This window comes from Anabrus simplex, chromosome 13 (genome assembly GCF_040414725.1).
Source record: "Anabrus simplex isolate iqAnaSimp1 chromosome 13, ASM4041472v1, whole genome shotgun sequence".
Taxonomy (NCBI): domain Eukaryota; kingdom Metazoa; phylum Arthropoda; class Insecta; order Orthoptera; family Tettigoniidae; genus Anabrus; species Anabrus simplex.
This window is the reverse complement of record NC_090277.1, coordinates 104622317-104647366: the sequence shown is the minus strand read 5'-3', so window position 1 is coordinate 104647366 and position 25050 is coordinate 104622317. Positions and strand designations below refer to the sequence as shown.

At 39.8% G+C, this 25050-nt stretch overlaps 1 protein-coding gene across 9 annotated transcripts in view; it reads left to right on the top strand.

The window, feature by feature from the left end:
• The window catches only part of LOC136885071 (cGMP-dependent protein kinase, isozyme 1), a 235945-nt gene that overhangs the window by 199330 nt on the left and 11565 nt on the right, over positions 1–25050 (top strand). For all 9 annotated transcript variants that reach the window (XM_067157479.2, XM_067157476.2, XM_067157485.2 and 6 more), the window contains 2 exons: positions 9880–10043; positions 16306–16491. In XM_067157479.2, the coding sequence (XP_067013580.2) occupies positions 9880–10043; positions 16306–16491 (350 nt within the window). The remainder of the gene's footprint in view (positions 1–9879; positions 10044–16305; positions 16492–25050) is intronic.

Sequence of the window (25050 nt, the reverse complement as noted above, 5' to 3'; positions counted from 1 at the left end):
ATAGTTAACCCTCGACTGGCGTTGTGGGGGTCTTTAAAGATAGCAGTGACTTTGTACAACCCTGGCGCTCCGTCCGTATTCCGTTCTGGCTATCGCTGTTCACTGTAGCTGTTACTTAGTGCAAGATCAACTGCTCTGTAGAGTTGTAGCATTTAGTAAATATTGGATTTCTCTGAAACTTTATTTAAATATTGTGTTACGAAGTTTGTTGCGACTTAAAATTTTGTAAGTGTTCATATTTCATTCGAAGTGCGTCTTTGTTACTTTTTCTTCATGTAAATCTTACTATGGCTTCCACATCTCACCCTGGCATGTCAGTATGTGATCCTATGGTCACAGTGTTTTAGAGGAAGATGCCCAAGGAAGTGACGACAGCGAACTCTCAGATGAAAATGATCCAGATTACAGTTCCGAGCACGACACAGATTCGAAACAAGAAGAAGGTGAGGAAGATGAAGAGGGAAGTTTCACGGACAACCTAGACGTTCATAATCAGCCGTAATGTTTCTCTGGTAGGAACAGATAGAAGTGGTGAGCTACCGAACCCAACAGACAAGTGAGACGTCAAAGTCAGAACATTATTGTCAAACTTCCAACCTTTAAGTGGTTGTGAAACTGACGTAAATGACCGTGAAATTCAAAAGTTTAATGAGTTTTGTATACTATAACATTTGAATTTACCTTTGAATTTGCTTTGGAGCAATGAACATTTAAAACTTGTTTTCATTGAAGTTTAAATAATGGGAGTGCGATTTTCTTTTAAAATCAGTGACGGTAAAACAATTGTGCATTATCTCATAATCTATAATCAGTAAAGATATTAATTTCTCATTGTAGGTAATGCAAAAGATATAAGGAAATATAATTGACATGTATTTATTTTTGAAACTTAAATAAAGGGTGTTTGAGGTCATCCATTCTATGGTATCCTTTTCGACCCCACAACGCCATTTACGTACCAAAGTTTTCACAACGCCAGTCGAGGGTTAAAACTGATGTAGTTACACATTGAAATATGTACATTTACATACATTGTGAAGACAGAGCAGCTCTATGTGGACAGACTAGAAGTGGGGACTTCGAGAGAAGGTTCTTTCTCTGGCTAGATAAGTTTTAAAAAAGAGAGTCATGTTATGGTGGGAATAGTCCGCTTGACGTTTTCTCACTCTGTCGCTTACTACTCTGTTGCTATAGTCATAAGAGACAATTCTTCCATGAACTTATACATAGTTCAGTACGAATGCCAATATGAAATGTATAACTTGCAATAACATATTATGTGTACTGGTATTGACTAAGATCAACTTTTAACTTACATATTTCGGAATGATTTAAATGTTAAGATAAGAAAAAGTAATACTACAACCCCGTTTAACTGAAATAAAGGGGGCAGAGCCACTTCGGTTGACACGTTTTTTCGGATGACACACAGCCTATATTTTCGAAAATTAAATGTCGAAATAAAAATGCATAAACACTGTTAAGCAAAGGTGCATGCTGTATATTAACATTAAAATGTTTACATTATGTCACTCGTATAAAATCAGTGATTTTCTTCTGAATTTTCTTGGTGGAGCACTGTCGTGCAGCTACATCACACCACCGTTTAATCAACAATACATCAGCTGGTGTAGATTCATTGCTTTGTTCAACAAAGCACAAAGCAATCTGAAATAATGAAATATCTTTTTGTTACTTCTGAACTGAATATTGTATACAGTAATTTTATTACAGTAGTGTAATTAAAGCATGTGGTACTGTATTTTAATAAAAATTCGAAATCAATCTTACCTCCAACGCATTAAATCCATCATCTGCTGCAACTCGATTCTCAGAACTGCTATTCTCAAAGTTGGAGTTGTCTGCATAATATTCATGAATAATAATAATAATAATAATAATAATAATAATAATAATAATAATAATAATAATAATAATAATAATAATAATAATAAATGCATCAGGCTTCCTCTGACCACTGTACAGAGGAAACAATATGTTATAATGGATGCGGAGAGGGCAGCCAGGTCAACCAGACTCAAGACTTTTTGGGAGAAGAAAAGGAAGACAAATTTGTTGTAGTCTGATTTAAGTGCTCCAATGTGGGCATAAACTCTGTAAATAAATAAATAAATAAATAAATAAATGAAGTCATGAAAGAAATTAAGCAGAAGAACAATATGGACATCAATGCATTTGCATTTGCAGATGATGTAGTAATTTGGGGAAATACAGAGAAGGAAGTCCAAGAGAGGCTGAACACCTGGAATGAACATTTGAAAGCACACGGGTTAACAATAAATAAATCAAAAACTGTTACTATGTCTGTCAACAGGCAGAAGAAGAAAGGAAAAATAATGCTGGAAGGTACACAACTGGAAACAGTAGACCAATATAAATATCTTGGGTGCATCATTTCAAGTGATAACAGAATACAGCATGAGATTAACAACCGCATTCAAAAATCAGCTCAGTTTTACCATCAAGTTCAGAACCTCCTCTGGAACGAACAAGTTCCCTTAAGATCAAAGCAGATTCTATTCCAATCATACTTCACCCCCATAATAACATATGGCCTAGAAACCTGCACAACAACCCAACAAGTGGACAGCAAACTACAAGCCGCAGAAATGAAGTTCCTACGAACTATGGTACAGAAGACAAAAAGGGACAGGGTAAGGAATGAAAGAATAAGGGAGCAAGCTGGTGTGTACCCATCCCTGAATGAAAAAGTGACAAGGGCCCGTTTGAAATGGTTTGGCCATGTCAAACGAATGGACGATGGAAGGACAGCAAAACAATGGCTACACACAGTCGTGGCCGGAAAACGACCGGTAGGAAGACCTAGGAAGAGGTGGCTGGACCAAGTGAAAGAGGACATAGGAACAAGAGGAATCAGCTGGGATGTCGTCTTGAGAGAAGAGTTGTACATGGACAGACAGAAGTGGAGAGTGCTCGTAAACCACACCCGGGCAACTGGAGTGGAAAACTGATGATGATGATGATGATGATGATGAAGAAATAAATAAATAAATAAATAAATAAATAAATAAATAAATAAATAAATAAATAAATAAATAATAATAATAATAATAATAATAATAATAATAATAATAATAAATCCTGTTCGTTCAAGAAAAAATGTATCATGGAACGAACTAGAGGGTAAGAAACTGTTGTTTTACTGCACGTGCATTCTGGCATAAGTCATGATATAAAAATAGGGTTTGCCTAGTAGCTTTCAGCACATAGAGCAAGAGAATTACTAATATTGATGGCTAAGAATGAGAGGATAAAAACACAATATTAAAATACAATTTTGCCAGAGCATTTCGGTTAAGTTGGGTTTCGGTTAAGCGAAGTTCGGTTAAGCAGGGTTCTACTGTACCTAGGTCTATTTTATTACTGTTGTCTACATGCAGTGTGGCAATTCTGACAAGGCACATATGAACAATATAGAAACTTTCATCATCACACATCAGCTTAGATGGGTTGGTTACATCCAGCGTATGAATGATAGCAGACTGCCTAAACAACTTCTCTACGGTGAGACTGGTCATGGAAAAATGCCTCAAGGTGCTCCTTTGAAACGTTATAGCCAGGGTGAGTGGTTCAGATGGTTGAGGCGCTGGCCTTCTGACCTCAACTTGGCAGGTTCAATCCTGGCTCGGTCTGGTGGTATTTGAAGGTGCTCAAATACGTCAGCCTCACGTTGGCACGTAAAAGAACTCCTGTGGGATTAAATTCAGGCAACTTGGCATATCAGAAAACCGCAGAAAAGGAGTTAGTGGGACATAAAGCCAATAACATTATTATTCTTATTATTGAAACATTATAAAGACCAGATTAAGAAGACTATGAATAGCACCAACATAAATGCTAACACCTAGGCAACAACTGCACAAAACTGTATTCTTTGGCACAAAGCTACTGCAGAAAGTGTCTCACTGTTTGAGCAGGCACATCACAGACAAGAAATTGAAACCTATGAAAAGTGGAAACTACGTCAGATCCAACCACGTCCTCCACCGACCGTGACCTGTGTGGCCGCATGTTTCATGCGAAGATTGGCTTGATCAGTCATCAGCGATATCTTCACAGAGCCAACAGATTTTAAGAAGAGTCTCAGGAGAAAAACGTATTCTCAGAAATGAGTAGTGGATGACAACGATGACTGTTGTCTAGAGATATCAATTTTGTATTGGAGTTACTTCCCAATAAAGCCATAGGTTACAACAACAATACCTAGCTCAATGAAAAGTAGGCAACTCAATTATTTATGGGTGTCAGTTTGGTGGGATTCTTGCTGGCTCCTAAACTTTTGCACTGGCTCCCCAATTCAGAGGAAATTTCTACAGCCTTGCACTATAGTCTTATGTACTCTGTCAGATGAGCGGAGGCAGTGTGAACCTGAATTGGCTCAGCGCTTCAGGAAAGTACTAGTAGAGCATGTGCTGATTAGTGCAGCTGTTGAGATGAAGGATCAAGACTGGACATGACGAAATAACCTCTTATACACTCATCATCATCATCATCATCATCATCATCATCATCATCATCATCATCATCATCATTCCCTTTATCCAGCTGTAGCCGGGTAGGGGCAAATATGGTTCCTCTCCACTTTCTTCGGTCTTTCCACCACTCCTCCTCCAACACTGTGTCCCAGTCCAGGTTTCTTTCTATAATGCTGCCTAGGATGGTATCCTTCCATCTCAATAGTGGTCGTCCACGGCCTCTCCTTCCTTGGATTTGCATTTCCGTCACTTTTTTTGGCATTCTTTCGTCACTCATTCGCTTTATGTGCCCAAACCATCTTAGTCGGCTCTTCTCTAATCTATTATTCATTCTTTCCGCTCCAATTTCTTCCCAGATTTTCTCATTCCTTATTTTGTCTCTTCTACTCTTCTGTATCATACTCCTCAAGAACTTCATTTCGGCTGCCTGTATTCGACTCTCATCCTTCTTTGTCATTGTCCAAGTTTCTGCTCTGTAAGTCGTTATGGGTACGTAATACATCTTGTACATACTATCCTTTGCTTCCGTTGACACATCTTTGTCCCATAACATGTTTCTTACACTATGATAGAAACAGCTTCCAGCTTGAATCCTTTTACTAATCTCAGCATCCAGTCGAGCATTCTCCATTAATTCACTCCCCAGGTATTTAAACGTTTCCACTACTTCCAGGGGCTTGTCTGCAAGTCTAATCTGACCTTTCCCTTCTTTCTCCCCTCTAGTCATAACAAGAGTTTTACTCTTTTCTACACTTATTTTCAATCCACATTCTTTGATCTTCCCATTCACCACATTCAACTGTTCTTGAACCTTCCTGTCGTCTTCTCCCCAAATCACAATATCATCTGCAAATAACATCACGTTCATTTCTCTTCCTCCATATGCTGCTTTTGCTGTTCTCATGATGTCATCCATTACTATTGCTATTGTAAACAGGATTAAGGATACACTATTCTTAATTATTTCTCTTTCTTTTTCCTTCATTGGTCATCCAGTGACACAACAGCACTACCCCATAAACTGCTCCTGATTTTAAAGCACAGAAAAGAGGGATTCAGCATGTAGTTAGGTAGTAGACCTATGTAATAATCATATTTAAAACACTGTATATTCATTATACCAGGTGGGCAAAGTAAAGCTGGCCTGGAAAATATTTACAATAGGACTGATATGGGATTGACCCTTGTTAAAGAACATCACAGAAAATGCTGGAAATGGCCTCATCTGGAGAAATTAAAAACTGAAGATCCAAAAGTTGTGACTCCACTTCAGTCAGAAAACACCAGCAGAACTCAACATGCGAAGGTTTCGTCTGGACGCTTTAATGCATTTGTAAGGATACAGATGCAGGTCCTTTTTAATAATGTTTCGATGCTACAGTCTCTTAATTCTCCACTTGCACAGATAAATGGCGTTGAGATTTCAGAGTTTGGAAAAGACATAGTGATGACATTTATTGATATTGAGAAAGCTCATGACAGTGTGCCCAGAGAGTTGGTTTGGGACACATTAAGGAAAAAACAAGTTAACAGAGTGGAAGTGCACATGATAAAAGCTATGTACAAAAATTGTGTTAGTAGTGTGAAGGAAAAACAAAATGGTTTAAAGTTGAAAACAAAGAAATTCCATCAACCAGACACGGACTGTGTATGTGAACGTTGTGGTAAAAGCTGTGAACGATATCATGCCATGATTTGTCCTTGTCGGCGCGAATCGATGATAGCCTTCTGCAGAGATGACTAATGTTGTGTATTAATGTAAATATCTTTTGGCCATTGGCTGCAATAAAATATTATTATTATTATTATTATTATTATTATTATTATTATTATTATTATTATTATTATTATTATTATTATTATTATTATTATTATTATTATTATTATTATTATTATTATTACGGTGTATTGTGGATGTGCAGAGGTGAAAGAAGGTGCTGGGATGAACAGGTCTCGACTTACGAAATTAAAGTTAATTTAAAATTTTACAAAGGTTATATTTTCTTTTCAAGATCAAGAAATAACAAGTATAACAGGAACTCATTTGTATATCAACAAGTTAAGAAAGTACAATTACAGTTTATTAATGGATTTTGGGCTTCGAGCCCCAGATTCACAATTCTTGAGCAATTAGCCCCACTTTACTTATACACCAGGTTCAACAAAGGGGCAGAAAACCCCAATCATACCAAGGAGCATTTACTCCCAATTACCCAGTTAAGCCTACTTGAGGCACACAGAAAATACCATTTAAGAAAGAGCAACCCGCTCTCAAAGTTCAAGCCAATTCAAAGGCCACTCCAAACTCCACTTTCAAGCTGCCCTACGGGCACACAAGAACAAGGGTAATGATACCCAGCCTACTGAGGCCTATTCCATAAAGAAACAGAGCAATTACATGGCCCCCAAAATACCAACTTGAGAGGAGGCGTAACTGCACTCCTAATACACTTCTTTAAAACCTACTTGGCACTAGGCCGCTTATGCAAGGGCTAATCCCATACTACGGAGGTGACACAATTGAAAAATGTTATGACATTACGAGTAGAAGGGAAACTGTTATAAAAACGTAGTCACCTCAAAACAAAATGAATGGGAGCTCGAGAGGGTTAGGCACTCTCTATCCCAATTTGTAGTTAAAGAGATAGAATTTATACCAAGTGTCTTTTACATTTTAAATATAGGTTACATGAGGAAAGTTTCGAACCCGCCCCGAGGGTTAAACTGCTGAGCCAGCAAGCAAAGAAGTTATTAAAAGGCCATTACCTGATGGATGAACTGCCGCCTGAAGAAAAGGGCGCTTCCCGCCCCCTGCTATATAGTCACACTAGGAAAGATGTTACTGAAGTGGCCCGGAGACCAGCAAACCAGCAGTTTATATACCCTCGTGGAAGATTCGAGACCTTTCAAGAATGAGAACCCACACCCCCCTCACTTTATTGGCTAGGGTCAAGCAACATATCCATGTTGGAGAAGATACACCTGATTGGTAAAAAATTAATTAAAGAAATTCGGGATTGGCTAAATTCAAAACTGGCGGAACGAAAGGATTAACATTGCCAACTCAAACAATGACTGAAAGAAATTCAACAAAGAGCAAACTTATACATACTAAATTTCTTCAAAAAAAAGTTCCTTCACTTCGCACTAGGGTGCACAATTGTAGTTCTTAAGTAGTGCCATCTAGAAGAGAATGTTCACACTTCTTACTACAGAGAAAACAAAAATAAATCGAAAAAGACACAGTTCAGAACTCTTCAAAATTTATAGTAATGACATCTTCTGAGAAATCTTAGCATTAAGTTAATGTGGAAGTTAAAGTTCAAGCTTCCTCCAGTAGAGGAGTTTCAACTGGCGCAATGTTTGAATTAGCGGCGCGGAGGTGTACCGCCCGGTACTATTATTATTATTATTATTATTATTATTATTATTATTGTTATTATTATTATTATTATTATTATTATTATTATTATTATTATTATTATTATTATTATTATTATTATTATTATTATTATTATTATTATTATTATTATTATTATTATTATTATTATTATTATTATTATTATTATTATTATTATTATTATTGAAACTGGTCTCCGACAGGGAAGTGTACTATCCCCCATACCATTCATCATAGTCATGGATGAAATTCATAAGAACATTGAACAAAGATTTGGAAGGCAGGCAACAAAAGCCATGTTGTTTGCAGATGATAAAGTGATATGGAGTGAGGTTGAAACGGAAGTGCAAAAACAAGTAGATGTATGGAATCAAGGGATGAAAGTAAACACAAAGAAAAGTAAAAGAATAGTGATGACAAGGGGAAGGAAGAGGAAAGAGAAAACTGAATGGTAAAATTCCGGAAGTGGTTTAAATTTTCAAGTACTTGGGAAGTGTGATCACAGAAGATGGAAAGATAACCAAGGAAATTGGGAAAAGAATACAACAAGCAAAAAGCTTCTACCAGAGTGTAAGAAGTATTTTGTGGAACCAAGATCTCCTGAAGAAATGTAAGAAAGTATTATATTCAACCTGTTATGAACCCATGCTAACCTATGCAGCTGGATCGTGCACTACAACAAAACGAGAGAAGAGTAGAATACAGGCAGTGGAGATGAAATTCCTAAGAGGTGTCGAGGGCAAGACAAGAAAGGATAGAATTAGAAATGAAGAGATAAGGAAAAGGACAGGAATCTTGAAACTTCAAGACAGGATAGAAACAACAAAGCTAAAGTTGTATGGGCGTATGATGAGAATGGGAGAAGAAAGGGTGCCAAAAAAAGCTGTTTTAGAGAAGTTAACAGGAAAGAGACAACGAGAAAGACTCCAAAAGAGATGGGCAGATTCAGTGTGGGAGTGCATAGAGAAGAGGGGAGGAAAACCACAAGATGTACTTAAAAAAGGAGAAGAGTGGTGGAGAGACAGGCAGCGATGGAGGTCCTTCATTCACAACCCGACCCGGGAAGCTGGAAATGGGAAATGAAAATGATGATGATGATGGTGATGATTTCATTGGACTTCGTTCCAGGCTTTCCTTCACTCGAGCAATGTTTTCTGGTTAACAAAGGAAATTTAATGTGTCCTCCTATTCAGTACATACACATCTCCATCATTAGATAGAGTAATAACAGTCAAACATGTTTGAACTCGTTTGAGCCATCTCCAGTGAAAAAATGGGTTAAAGTGTTTTTTACATAATTGATGCTGAAAAATGTGTAATCAACTCATTTGTGCCATCTTCAGTGAAAAATGATTGTGATGTTTTCTGGTGTTCAAATTCTTTTCAGATAGTTATGGTTTTTATTTGCTACAGAGCCCATTTCACACCATTTTGCCACTAAGTTTTACATTGCAGACTTTGCTGGAGGTTTTGCCAAAACACTTCCAGCCTTAAACTCTTGTACAAACAGTTCTGCAAAGGTTTTCCACAAATCGTGCTTCGCGTAACATGATGATTTAAAACAGTGAAAGGGTGAAATGCTGGCAACCAGGAATGAGTTAACTGGAAAATTTATAATGCCCAATAACGGACCATCTATTTTGGAATTGCTTTGCATAACACTCGAGAATGAACACACACTGTTTTATTGTGAGTACCATTCTGTGTTGCATTCAGCTGGTCACTAAACACCTCTGATCCTCTCACTACCTCACATATAGTGACATTGAGGCATATAAATCATGGTTTCCAGCTTTTCTTTGCATGGGTAGTTCATTAATTAAGGTCAATTCCGTGTGAGTCTTATAAATATTTTCCAGGCTAGTTTTATTTTGTTCACCCTGTATATTCAGCAATAAAAGATTTCGTTTTTCCAATGATTTGTAGGTTTAAGTAGTAAACATTGTCTCTGTTTCTCCTCAGATTGACTTTGGCTTTGCCAAGAAACTGCCACCAAGTGCCAAGACGTGGACATTTGCTGGTACGCCTGAATATGTGGCACCTGAAATTATACTCAACCTAGGCCATGACAGAGCAGTGGACTGCTGGGCTCTAGGAATTCTTATCCATGAGCTGCTAACGGGCAGGTGAGATTTTTGCATTGATACTCATTATTCTCATTATTGGTTTGGACATGTTTCAGATGTCCCTTTGGAGATGAGCAACCCATTGATATAAAATTAAAATGAATTATTGCTTACACCAAGTCAGAGACTTGTGGAAAGTGAACAAGTATCAATACATTGATAGATGTAATTATCTTATTCTTATGACTAAGGAAAAGTATTTAAGGTGGAAAGTATGGTAAGAAAGGGGGGCGGGCAGGTTCTGAAAATACATACAAAAAGGTGCAAAAAAAAGTGATGGCATGTATGAGAGTAGTTTGCTTGGGTTTTGACTTGTAAATTTCCATGGTTTTTTCTTTTTGATTGGCTTTACGTCGCACCGACACAGATAGGTTTTATGGTGACGATGGGACAGGAAAGGGCTAGGAGTGGGAAGGAAGCGGCCGTGGCCTTAATTAAAGTATAGCCACAGCATTTGCCTGGTGTGAAAATGGGAAACCACGGAAAACCATCTTCAGGGCTACCAACAGTGGGGTTCGAACCCGCTATCTCCTCGATGCAAGCTCACAGCTGCACGCACCTAACCGCATGCCCAACTCGCCCGGTAATTTCAATGTTCTTTACATGTCTGCTGTACTGGATGTGTGGTTTATTCTGTATCTTTGATGTTTGTCATCGACTACAATATTTACTTCGCAGGCGGCATGTCAAAGAATGATGCCATCAGTTTCAATAAATTGCATCTTTAAGTCTTCTGAAAGTGCATACTCCTTCCTTAACCTTCGGTATGATTTTGTGTTGCAAAAAATATGTTCCGGCCGGAATGGTAAAGCTCTAATGCGGCGAACAACAGTTGATACATGCCAGAATTAACTGAACTTGGTATAAACTGTTGCTGGATAATTGTTTGTTTGAATTTTAATTTGATTTCACAGCTACAGGTTGGCCGTTGTTGCTTGGAAATGAATTACTGATGATTTCCATACATTATATTTTAATATTTATTTACTGACTTCTGATTCATCACAATTTTAAAAATATGTTTAAGAAGAGAAAATATGCTGTCTGATCTTTTAAAAACAGAGGCAAAATTGTGGGGAAAAGGTGGTGAAGTATGAAATAGGAGGGGAAAGGTAGCAAAATGTAGTAATCTCACAAGATGGTGCAAAGAAAAAAGTGTTTATTTCTCTTAATTTCATGTCCGCAGATACATATTGACCTACTTGTATGAAAATAGCTATATTTTTGGAAAGGTGCTTCACCTTAAAATACCTCATAATCTTGAACACCACCCGCCACCGAATAAGACCCGCACCCTTATTTTGAATGAACAAAATTTTTAAAAAAGTTAAAATTATTTACAATCTTTACTAACACACATCCAGTGATTAGAAAATACAAACAAAAGTGCATAAACAAACATTTCCAGAATGATATCCATCAAGTTCATTCATCATCATCATCACCATCATCATCGTCATCAGTACCAACTTCGGAACTTTCATCACCATCACCTTCCCACAAAATGTCGTCATCGCTGCCATCCATAGCATTAGAAATGCTACATTTCCTGAAGCTCTTCCGTATGAGGTCTTCAGGGATATGATTCCATGCTGTCAAAATCCACGAACACAGCAGCTGAACTTCCGGGTGCTGAATGCGACCAGTTGGCATCAGTGTGTGATTATCAGCCGCCATCCATTCTGTATAGTGCTGTTTCAAGGCTGCTTTAAATGGACTGTTTACGCAGACATCCAGCGGTTGTACCATAGGCGTCATCCCGTCCGGAATGACTGCTAGGTCGGTTTTCCCATCCTTGATATGTTTCTTCACAGCGTCTGTTGTGTGGCCGCGGTAACTGTCGAGAACAAGCAAGCTCTTTTGTCCCAATAATGCAGCAGGGCGACGTTGCCAGACACACTCTACCCAGTCTTCCACAAGTGAACTGTCCATCCAGCCGGAGTTCTGAGATCTGACCATAACACCAGCGGGTAGATTTTTAGGAAGCGTCTTTCGCTTGAGAATAATGTGCGGAGGCAATTTGGTTCCGTTGGTGAGAATACACAACATTACCGTACACCGTTGTTTTTCATTACCACCTGACTGAGTCCAGTTCCTTACGAGTGTAGTCTCCCGAGAGTTGTTTCGTTTACACCTGCTGTTAAGTAACACTCTCTCGCAGGAAAGTCACGTTCAAGTGTAATGGTTACAGCGATTTCCAGGTGTTTTCCAAATTCCTACATTCCTCATTGCCAGATATTTCATTCAAGGCTTGTGTCAATGTCATATGTTACGTACACATGTTATGTGACCCTCTTAAATTGATTCTGATGGTTCGGTCAGCTTCCGCTTCGAGCGCTAGTGCTGTGCCACGTACGGAGAGCCATCTGGTGACGAATGAACATACCATTTCCACTTCTATTATAATGTCTACATTTTAAAAGTTCATTGTTTAAGAAGCCTTTCTCGTGGACAGTCAAGATTTTCTTCTGATGACGCAGAACACAGTTCTCTGAGAAACGTAAAGAATTTCACCTTATTTTCTTGACACGGCATAAGCCCAAAAGCCTATACAGTATCATGTCTATAAGTACGGGCCGTGAAAGCATCAATGGCAATGATAATAGATTATGTAATCTCACTTAAGAACTCAACACCCTGGCATAACAAACTTCGAAATGACCTCAAAAATGCAAACATAAGCTCAACAGACATTCCTGAAAGAGACATCTTTAGACTCAAACTAAACAATTGGGAAGCTACATCAGAGCAACCACAACAGAAACAGTACAGACCAAAATGGTCGGAAGAATGTAAACAAGCCTTCTCAGAAAAAATGAAAGCCTATTGGAACAACAAGAACAACCTCACAGAAGAATTGATTGAGTTATCTGCTTAACATCTTCCAATATTAGGCAAATTCACTGTTTGTTTTTTGTTTTTGTTTTTTACAAGGGATTGTGGAACATCTTCAAAAGACACTTGTGAAGAGTCCGCACTCCACAAGTGTGTGGGATTCTTACCCACTAAAAACAACACACCCTTTTCCCACGATGTGTATCATCACCCCGGAACCACTCTCGCATTACTTCAGGGTGATATCGTGCTTTGTCTTTCAGACTCCTTCTTTCTTCATTTCTCCTTTATGAACGTTCGTACGCTTTCAGATCCTTCTTCTTCTGATGAAGGACATCCTCCACATACACTGCCATGTGATCCCAGGATTCCTGTATCTCTGTATTCTCTGTATCATCCAATGGCCGCACACAAAGAAGATGTGAAATACATCATGGATATCATCACAGTATATGCATGCTGTGTTACTGACTCTGCCCGCTCTATGCAGGAATTTCTGAAAATATCCATGTCCTGTTAGAAGCTGCGTGAGGTAATAGTAGACGTCACCATGAACCCTTTCAACCCAGATATCCAAGAGTGGTATCAGTCGCATGGTCCATTTACCCCGAGGGTCACTTTCCCATCTGACTTGCCATCGCCTCATCCGTTGACTGAAGGCACGCTTCTTTGCACATTTCTTTCCCAGCTCTCCTTGGGTACGCCAGATTTCATGTCGCTCCAATGCAAGTAGGTCTATTGGGGCTATTGCTGCCACCGTGAGGATTGCAGGTTCGGAGACCGTGCAGTATGCGCATGCAATACGTAAAGCCGCTCTCCGTTGTACAGCAGCTATCCTTCTCCGATACCAAGCGAATCTCAGGGATTCAGCCCAGATTTCAGAGCCATATAAGAGCACTGACTGAACCGTCGACATGAGAAGACGTCGTTTGCTGGATTTCGGACCTTTAATATTTCCCATTAGTCTGCTAAGTGCAGTCATGTATTTTACTGCCTTGTCTGTCGCTCTCTGAATATGATTCCAGAATGTGAGCTTGGAGTCAAGTGTCACTCCTAGATATTTTGTGCTCGCAGATGTTTCAATTACTAACTCTCCAACAGTCATTGGTACAAGAGTTTTGATCCTTTTCCTCGTCAGAAGAACTATCTCCGTTTTGTGTTCGGCTAATGTTAGACTGTGGTTCATCATCCATTCTTTTATGCGCCGCATCACCTGGTTCAGTTTGATTTGAGCCATTTCAACATTACGAGCTACTATCAAGGCGGCCACATCATCGGCGTAGCCCACAAGCTTCGTGTCCTCTGGCATCTCCAAACGTAACAAGCCATCATACATTACGTTCCAAAGATCTGGACCAAGGATCGATCCCTGCGCTGCACCAGCCGTCACGCGTTTTGTCTTTTCTCCATCTTCCGTATCATACGACAGAGTGCGATCTTTGAAGTAATCTCTCATTATGCGCATAAGATATTGTGGTAGCTTGAAGGTTTCCTCAAGAGCTACCAACATGTCGCTCCATCTTGCCGAATAATAATAATAATAATAATAATAATAATAATAATAATAATAATAATAATAATAATAATAATAATGATATTTTATTTTTTTTTACGAGGGATTGTGGAAAATCTTCAAAAAGACACTTGTGAAGGGTCCGCACTCCACAAGTGTGTGGGATTCTTACCCACTAAAAACCACACACCCTTTTCCCACGATGTGTATCATCACCCCGGAACCGCTCTCGCATTACTTCAGGGTGATATCGTGCTTTGTCTTTCAGACGTCTTCTTTCTTCATTTCTCCTTTACGAACGTTCGTATGCTTCCAAATCCTTCTTCTTCTGACGAAGGACATTCTCCACGTACACTGCCACGCGATCCCAGGATTCCTGGTTTCGCAGCATCACCGAAATAATATTATCTGCTGTCAATTCTCCTAGTTCAGTTTCCACACATCTTCTCTGAATCGTCCAATGGCCGCATACAAAAAAGGTGTGAAATACGTCGTCAATGTCATCACAGTATATGCATGCTGCGTCATTCGCTCTGCCCACTTTATGCAGGAATTTCCGGAAATATCCATGCCCTGTTAGAAGCTGCGTGAGGTAGTAATTTACTTCACCATGGGCCCTTTCAACCCAGATATCCAAGCGTGGTATCAGTCGCTTGGTCCATTTGCCTCGAGGGTCACTTTCCCATCTGAGTTGCCATCGCCTCATCCGTTGACTGAAGGCACGCTTCTTTGCACATTTCTTTCCCAGCTCTCCTTGGGTTTGCCAGATTTCATGTCGCTCCAATGCAAGTAGGTCTATTGGGGCTATTGCTGCCACCGTGAGGATTGCAGGTTCGGAGACCGTGCAGTATGCGCATGCAATACGTAAAGCCGCTCTCCGTTGTTATATTATTATATTGTACGGCAGCTATCCTTCTCCGATACAAGCGAATCTCAGGGATTCAGCCCAGATTTCAGAGCCATATAAGAGCACTGACTGAACCGTCGACATGAGAAGACGTCGTTTGCTGGATTTCGGACCTTTAATATTTCCCATTAGTCTGCTAAGTGCAGTCATGTATTTTACTGCCTTGTCTGTCGCTCTCTGAATATGATTCCAGAATGTGAGCTTGGAGTCAAGTGTCACTCCTAGATATTTTGTACTCGCAGATGTTTCAATCACTAACTCTCCAACAGTCATTGGTACAAGAGTTTTGATCCTTTTCCTCGTCAGAAGAACTATCTCCGTTTTGTGTTCGGCTAATGTTAGACTGTGGTTCATCATCCATTCTTTTATGCGCCGCATCACCTGGTTCAGTTTGATTTGAGCCATTTCAACATTACGAGCTACTATCAAGGCGGCCACATCATTGGCGTAGCACACAAGCTTCGTGTCCTCTGGCATCTCCAAACGTAACAAGCCATCATACATTACGTTCCAAAGATCTGGACCAAGGATCGATCCCTGTGCTGCACCAGCCGTCAGGCGTTTTGTCTTTTCTCCATCTTCCGTATCATACAACAGAGTGCGATCTTTGAAGTAATCTCTCATTATGCGCATAAGATATTGTGGTAGCTTGAAGGTTTCCTCAAGAGCTACCAACATGTCGCTCCATCTTGCCGAATAATAATAATAATAATAATAATAATAATAATAATAATAATAATAATAATAATAATAATAATAATATTAATATGAAGAGGCCTAAGGCAGTTACAACAAACAGTAATGTGTTCTAAAGCTCAGATACATGCATTATTTCAGCATTTATAAAATACATGCAATATTTCAGTACTTATAAATTAATTAATTGAATTAAGGTCCTAGGGAGAACACTGTTTTAGCCTCTGATAGACACACTCAAAAAGAAAGTAGAATATCTACTGTACTTGTTGATGGAAAAGTGAATGACAGTGTGTTTCTCCATTTCTCAGGCCCCCATTCAGAGGATCTGACCACATGAAGACTTACAACATGATCCTCAAGGGTATTGACTCTGTCTCATTCCCTCAACATGTGTCCGCCCCGGCCAAGAGCATCATCAAAAAGCTGTGTCGCAATGGGGCTACCGAGAGGCTTGGTTGTCAGAAGAAAGGAATAGAAGATATTAAATATCACAGGTATGTATTTAAAATCAGTCCCTTTCTCACTTACGTGGAGCCTGCATTGTTGCATTGTTTTCTCCACTTCATATGACCCACAGTGTAATCACTCGCAGTTTAACAACATAAAACAATTAATATTCTTTAAATCACTATAACAATGATTTATTATTGAACAGTATCCTCCTTATCCAATACATTATGGTTAATGTTAATTTGAAAATGAAAATCTACAGCCTGTTTTCAGTCATTCGACCGGGTCAGTAACGGAATTAGTGAAGCCCCAATCTAGCGGCGAGGATAGGAATTGTGCCGGCTGCCGAAGCCTCTCGCACTTCGCTGTGGCAATGATTAATGAATGATAGATGAAATGAAATGATATTGGAGAGTGTTGCTGGAATGAATTATGACAAGGAAAACCGGAGTACCTGGAGAAAAACCTGTCCCGCCACTGCTTTGTCCAGCACAAATCTCACATGGAGTGACAAGGATTTGAACCACGGAATTAGCAGTGAGAGGCCGGCACGCTGCCGTCTGAGCCACAGGGGCTTACAATGTGATTTAAAAAACTTAAATTTCACAATAGTCACATCTGTACATGTTTTGATCCTAATTGAATCATCTTCAGAAGATTGCTAAAATTAACATATATATATATTGTAGTTAAAAACATTTCAAATTGAAACATAACATAACAATTTTCAGTTGTTGAGGTAATGCAAAGATGCCAATTAATTTCTAATCCATGAATGTATAAAATAATACAATTTTTGCTATACTAATGCCAGGAACTGTTTCATGGCTTTCTGTCCTGTTTAAGTTGTTGAATTTAGGCTCCATTTAGGCTTGATATTTGTATTTGTGTTTTGGTTTTTACGATTTCCCTTGTCTTGCTGCAGAAATTTTCAGAACTATTGTAAATATATAAGATGTAGATTACTCACGTGTTACCCCTTTTATCCTCACAGTCATATTTTATAAATAACTAGCTATATTACCCGGAGCTGCCCGGGCATTTTATTGACTGTTTACTTTTAGCTATTTTATTACCTGTAAATTCTGTGTGAAGAGAATTTTTGTAGATTTCGTTATTGTCACGTTGACTGATTGAGAACTATTTTGTAGTTTAGAAGTTAATGTTATGTGTTTAATTTCAAGTCTTATAGAATATTTTGTTTCTCGTTAATTAAACTGATCTCGGTAAGTTTGGACATTTTCTTCATCACCACTTTTTGCCATGCCTACGTAGCTGAACTTGTACTTAAACGGCATCCAGAGTGCCACAATACAACTCAGCGACTGCGGAAACTATGGATTTGATGCTAATATTGGTAATTTTTTATTATTCTTGTACGCCATTCCCTCCCCTATGTTTGCTAGAAGATGTCTTACTCCTCATGTATCTTTTCAAGATAGTAATTCGTATTTGTATGACGTTTGGTTGAGACCTATTCTGGAAGATACTGTACACACATACATCTACAAGGGAGGATCAAATATAATTTTATTTTTTATTTAAATTCATTTATTGAAAAACACAAGGCAATTACAATGTATTTTTCCACATATTTTCCTGCTTTGGAAATGCATTTGTCCCAGCGTATGGGTAACTTTTTGATGCCCTCATCTTAAAAAGAACAGGGTTGTGTCACCAGCCAGTTGTGCACGAAGTCTACCACACTCAAAGGTATGAGTTTCATTGTTGTTTCCGTATTGAACTGAGATCACAGAGGTGAGTTATTTATAAGGTTCAACCGTTCAGTACTAATTACGTGTTGTATGGATGTTATTCACAACATTTATTTAACGTGGGACCGGTTTCGACATTTAAATGTCATCATCAACCATAAAAAAATCACAAACAAATGAGCAAGGACATATTAATTAAAACTGGTGTAGTTACACATTGAAATATGTACTAGAGATGGGGAGATTCTGAACGAGTGATTCAAAATGAACGAATCATTGCACTGAACGATTGAATCATGATTCAGTGAGCGAAATGAATCGACTTGTTTGTGAATCGAAATCTGAATCGAGAGATGGCAGCCGCAACTCATTCCTTGGTTCCTCATTCGTTCTGATTCATATCGCCAAATCGGGTATCCACCATTTTTGAATCAATGACTACTTGTGAAGAACGACTCTGTTATTTTTTATTTAACCTGAACTAAAAGTCCTGTCCACAAGTCAAATACTCTAACCTAACCTTACAGGAAAAAATATATTTTTTAAATAAGAAATTATCACGTAGTTTCAAGTCACACACTTCTCGGAACTTTAAGCTACACTCAACTTTCAGCTCGTGGCGAAATGTTAGGTTAAGTTTACTTCAAGGTTCCCGCTCACGTTCTTGTTCTTGTGAAGTAACGTGTGAAACATGGCCACAAAAATGTTCATATCTACTATAAATTTCAAATTCGATTCTCGTATAGTTTCGAATGGTAGCTACGTAAGTTTGGAAAGGATTAGTCAGACAGTTGTGTAGCATTTCTCAACTGTAACCTCTAAAAAGGATATTACTCTTGTTAAAATGCTATCAATTATTATTATTATACCTTGAACATTTCACTTCTTGTAACCTGTAAACATGTAAAGCAGTAGCAGTTATAAAGAACATAACGGAATGGTTCATCTGAGTCCATGGTTTCGCTTTCGGCTCTCCGTCACGCGGTATTGGAATGAACGAATTAAATGAACGAATCAAATGAACGAATCATTTTCGTGAATCGGTTCAAATGAATCGGTTCTTCTAAAAGAATCAGATTCCCCATCTCTAATATGTACATTAAAAGTCTTTACATATGTAAAAGTCTTTAGTATTGAATAGGTTGAACCTTATAAATAACTCATCTCTGTGGGCTACCACACTCTCATTATCTTCAAATCGTTGCCCTCCTAGAGCTTCTTTAAGTGGTCCAAAGAAATGGAAATCGGAGGGTGATAAGTCCGGGCTGTAAAGAGGATGATCAAGTGTAGTGCAGTGCATTTCCTGTAGCTTGGAGACAGTTAGAGCTGCAGTATGGGGTGCGCATTGTCGAATCGGTTGGTCTCGTCTTTTGCGCCAATATGCAACCCTCGCATTGTTCAACAGCTCACAGTAGTAATCAGCATTGATTATGCGTAGCTCATGCAAAAAAAAAAAATCAGCGAAACGCCTCGCCGATTGAAAAAAATACGGTTGCAAAACCTTGCCAGCCGACAGTCAAGTCTTGGCTTTCACTGATGCTGCCTTCCCTTTCCTCCACAACTCTTTACACACACGCGTCCTTGACACTGTTTGATCACGGAACTGTGCAGTCAATCTATGGAAAATTTCTGCCTCTGTAACTCCATCAAAAGCAAGAAATTTTATAATTACGCATTGCGCAGTGGTGGGGTGCACCTGTTGCTCCGACATCGTGAGCGTTATTAACAAAATGACGAGAAATATCTAACAGCACACTCTCCTCACTCCTAACGGTCCCGCCTAAGCATAGCAGAAGCAGGGCCAGTCCTACCAACTGTTGATGTTCAGGAACAAAAATCCTGTTTATATTTGATCGACCTTCATGCACTTTTGGTAATTTTGTCTTTCACGCCTTTTACGTTTAGGATTTGTATTATCTGTTTCGAGTGTGTTTTTTTTTTTTTTTTTTTTTTTTTTAAGTTTTCTTAATTGTGACTTTGAATGATTGTTTATGAACTCTTTTGTAAATTTGTAAATTTAGAAATATTGTTACTTGTTTAATTTTACGTTTCAGCTTGAGATTATTTTGTTTGGCTTTAAAGTATTTCCTTGTGGCAGCCCAGATTGTCTGGGAAGTAGTTGATTCTCTCAAACAAATAATAAAAATAAGTTATAACGTAATGTATTTACACATGGAAATTCTAAGTTCCCATGGAGGGAATTAGATATTTTTCCACCAATAGAGCATATCAAAATCAGATCAGAAATTAGATGTATGGCTTTTCAGGCGTTTGCTCCATTAACCAGCATTTCGTCTTAGGTCTTTCCCTCCATGGGAACTTAGAATTTCCATTTGGAATTGCTAGGCGGGCATTAATTCCATTGTGGAGTCTTATCTCCCATATGCACTGCCTCTTATAATGGGCTTCTGATAAGTTCACCTGCACACACCCCAGCATCAGTGGGTAGGGTCTGACACATCCCACTCTGAAGAGTCTAGTGTCAGACCTAAGACGAAATGCTGGTTAATAGAGCAAACGCCTGAAAAGCCATACATCTAATTTTTTATCTGATGTATTTACACGTCGCATCACAGATATGATGTACATGATTCCAACTCTAACTGGGACTGTCACTAATCAGCCAAGCGACACCGAAAACTGTATCTATTACAGAACTACAGTAGAGTCTCGTTAATCCGAACTAATTGGGACCGGAGTCTGTTCGGATTACGAAATTTTCGGATTAACCGGAAAATATTTTCTAATAATAATGTTATTCTTTTTACGTCCCGATAACTACTTTTACGGTTTCAGGAGACGCCGAGATGCCGGGATTTTCTCCCCCAGGAGTTCTTTTACGTGCCAATAAATCTACTTACACGAGGCTGACGTATTTGAGCACCTTCAAATACCACCGGACTGAGCCAGGATTGAACCCGCCAAGTTAGGGTCAAAAGACCAGCGCCTCAACCGTCTGAGGAATCTAGTTTCTACAATACAGTACAGTACAGTGCAGTGCATACCGTAATTTGAAGTGCCCATTCTTTAGCAGTACATTAATAAAATACTGTATAAAATTACAGGAGGGTAGCTAAGAACCCGTAGAGGAGAAAACGGCTATGAAAATGACATTAGCGAGTGGATGGAAGCTGTCATAAATTAAAAACAGACCAAGAAATTGTAGCTATGGTGGAGACAGAATCTGGAGTTGATGAGGAACAGAGTGACGACGAGGAAGACCACAATGAACAACTAGCGTCATATTCAGATGCCGCGGCTGCCTTAGAACTTTCCGTACGCTATGTCGAGCAACACTCCGCTGCTACGCCCACTGATGTGATGTTTATGAGACGCTGGTTTAACACTGCATCTTCGAGTAGGTTCCAATCACTACGGCAAAAGAAACTAACAGACTTTTTAAAGATAAACCACCAGTGATTGATGGTTTATGATGTGTAATTATGTTTACATTAAGATATTCTAGTAAATTATGACTAATAAAATGCAAGTAAATCTTCATTCTATAACATGTTCTTTCATTTCAATAAGTATAACTTTTTAAAAATGTAATATTTCAGTTCGGATTAACCGGACTTTCGGATTAACGGGAGTCTAGTGTATTTAAAATAGTTTTACTTGAATCCACCTTGTCAATACACCTTATAATGATAGAACGCTATTTATTTTACCATATATGTTTTGGGAGAATCATCCATCCCAAAATCATCCATTCCCTTCATGGATGGATGATTTTCCCATAACATGTATGGTCAAATAAATAGTTTTCCATAAGGTGTATTGACAAGGTGGACTCAAGTAAAACTATTTTAAATAGTTCTGTAATAGATTCAGACAAGTCAATACAGGATCAAAAAACAATTTTAACCTATTATGGTTAAGTTTATCAACACCAAAAACTGTGTGAAAAACATTAATGTCAGTGAATTTGGACATTTCCTTTATCGCTCCTTCTGAATCACCACGCCAATAGGTGCTGAACTTGGACTTGAACAACATCCGGAGTGCCACTGTTCATCTCAGTGAGCCTGGAAAATATGGATTCGACACTAATATTGGCTGTTTTTCGATTATTTTACATGTCACCCCTGAGGGAGGGAGTGTCTTACCCCTACAGTATCTTTTGGAGATAGTAACTCATATCCGTTGCGAGGTTTGTTGAGAGCTGTGATGGGGTAAGACCTTCAACTTAAAGGCATCCGGAGGGTCAGTATTCATCTAAGCCAGGGCCTCTCAAACGCCCAAAATCTCACGCGTGCAGATAGAGGCGCAAGAGCTCTGTGCACTGTGCATCGCTGCTACTCGGCTAAGCTCGGCTCAACTCGCCTATACTCGGCTCAAATCGGCCCGGATTTGGAGCGCTATGGCGCAAGTGGGGCAGAGGGAGACAGGCGGAGCGAGCAAGACAGGCGTGGGGAAAGAGAGAGTAAGCGCTATTGCTCCAAATCGAGGAGTGGGGGGTCTGCACTCTGGTCAACCAAGCCAAGTCGTCTTTTGCACCGTGCACAGTGCATGCACCACGCGCATGCACGCTGAGAGGCCCCGATCTAAGCGATCCCAAAAACTATGGATTTGACAGTAATATTTGTCATTTTCCATTATTTTTTAGTATCATCCCCTCCACCAGGGGTGCTAAGGGTGTCTTACCCCACTTATTTTTTTTTTCTTTTCCAGATATTATAGTATGCCATGTGTGCACCAGTTTTAGTTGAGAGCTATGCTAGAATATAACACATACATCCATAATCTTGGTCATTTTGGATATTCCTTTTTCACACCTTTTCAACCCCCATTCTGACTGGGCCTGAACTATGACTTAAACGGCATCCAAGGTGTCACAGTGTTAGGGCAGTCCTGCCCCCACATTCATTTTTTCAGATATTAAGCCATATGTGTACTATGTTTGTTTGAAAACACTATGCTGGAACTTACATTCATCCATATTTATTTATTTACTCACTCACTCACTCACTCACTCACTCACTCACTCACTCACTCACTCACTCACTCACTCACTCACTCACTCACTCACTCACTCACTCACTCACTCACTCACTCACTCACTCACTCACTCACTCACTCACTCACTCACTCACTCACTCACTCACTCACTCACTCACTCACTCACTCACTCACTCACTCACTCACTCACTCACTCACTCACTCACTCACTCACTCACTCACTCACTCACTCACTCACTCACTCACTCACTCACTCACTCACTCACTCACTCACTCACTCACTCACTCACTCACTCACTCACTCACTCACTCACTCACTCACTCACTCACTCACTCACTCACTCACTCACTCACTCACTCACTCACTCACTCACTCACTCACTCACTCACTCACTCACTCACTCACTCACTCACTCACTCACTCACTCACTCACTCACTCACTCACTCACTCACTCACTCACTCACTCACTCACTCACTCACTCACTCACTCACTCACTCACTCACTCACTCACTCACTCACTCACTCACTCACTCACTCACTCACTCACTCACTCACTCACTCACTCACTCACTCACTCACTCACTCACTCACTCACTCACTCACTCACTCACTCACTCACTCACTCACTCACTCACTCACTCACTCACTCACTCACTCACTCACTCACTCACTCACTCACTCACTCACTCACTCACTCACTCACTCACTCACTCACTCACTCACTCACTCACTCACTCACTCACTCACTCACTCACTCACTCACTCACTCACTCACTCACTCACTCACTCACTCACTCACTCACTCACTCACTCACTCACTCACTCACTCACTCACTCACTCACTCACTCACTCACTCACTCACTCACTCACTCACTCACTCACTCACTCACTCACTCACTCACTCACTCACTCACTCACTCACTCACTCACTCACTCACTCACTCACTCACTCACTCACTCACTCACTCACTCACTCACTCACTCACTCACTCACTCACTCACTCACTCACTCACTCACTCACTCACTCACTCACTCACTCACTCACTCACTCACTCACTCACTCACTCACTCACTCACTCACTCACTCACTCACTCACTCACTCACTCACTCACTCACTCACTCACTCACTCACTCACTCACTCACTCACTCACTCACTCACTCACTCACTCACTCACTCACTCACTCACTCACTCACTCACTCACTCACTCACTCACTCACTCACTCACTCACTCACTCACTCACTCACTCACTCACTCACTCACTCACTCACTCACTCACTCACTCACTCACTCACTCACTCACTCACTCACTCACTCACTCACTCACTCACTCACTCACTCACTCACTCACTCACTCACTCACTCACTCACTCACTCACTCACTCACTCACTCACTCACTCACTCACTCACTCACTCACTCACTCACTCACTCACTCACTCACTCACTCACTCACTCACTCACTCACTCACTCACTCACTCACTCACTCACTCACTCACTCACTCACTCACTCACTCACTCACTCACTCACTCACTCACTCACTCACTCACTCACTCACTCACTCACTCACTCACTCACTCACTCACTCACTCACTCACTCACTCACTCACTCACTCACTCACTCACTCACTCACTCACTCACTCACTCACTCACTCACTCACTCACTCACTCACTCACTCACTCACTCACTCACTCACTCACTCACTCACTCACTCACTCACTCACTCACTCACTCACTCACTCACTCACTCACTCACTCACTCACTCACTCACTCACTCACTCACTCACTCACTCACTCACTCACTCACTCACTCACTCACTCACTCACTCACTCACTCACTCACTCACTCACTCACTCACTCACTCACTCACTCACTCACTCACTCACTCACTCACTCACTCACTCACTCACTCAC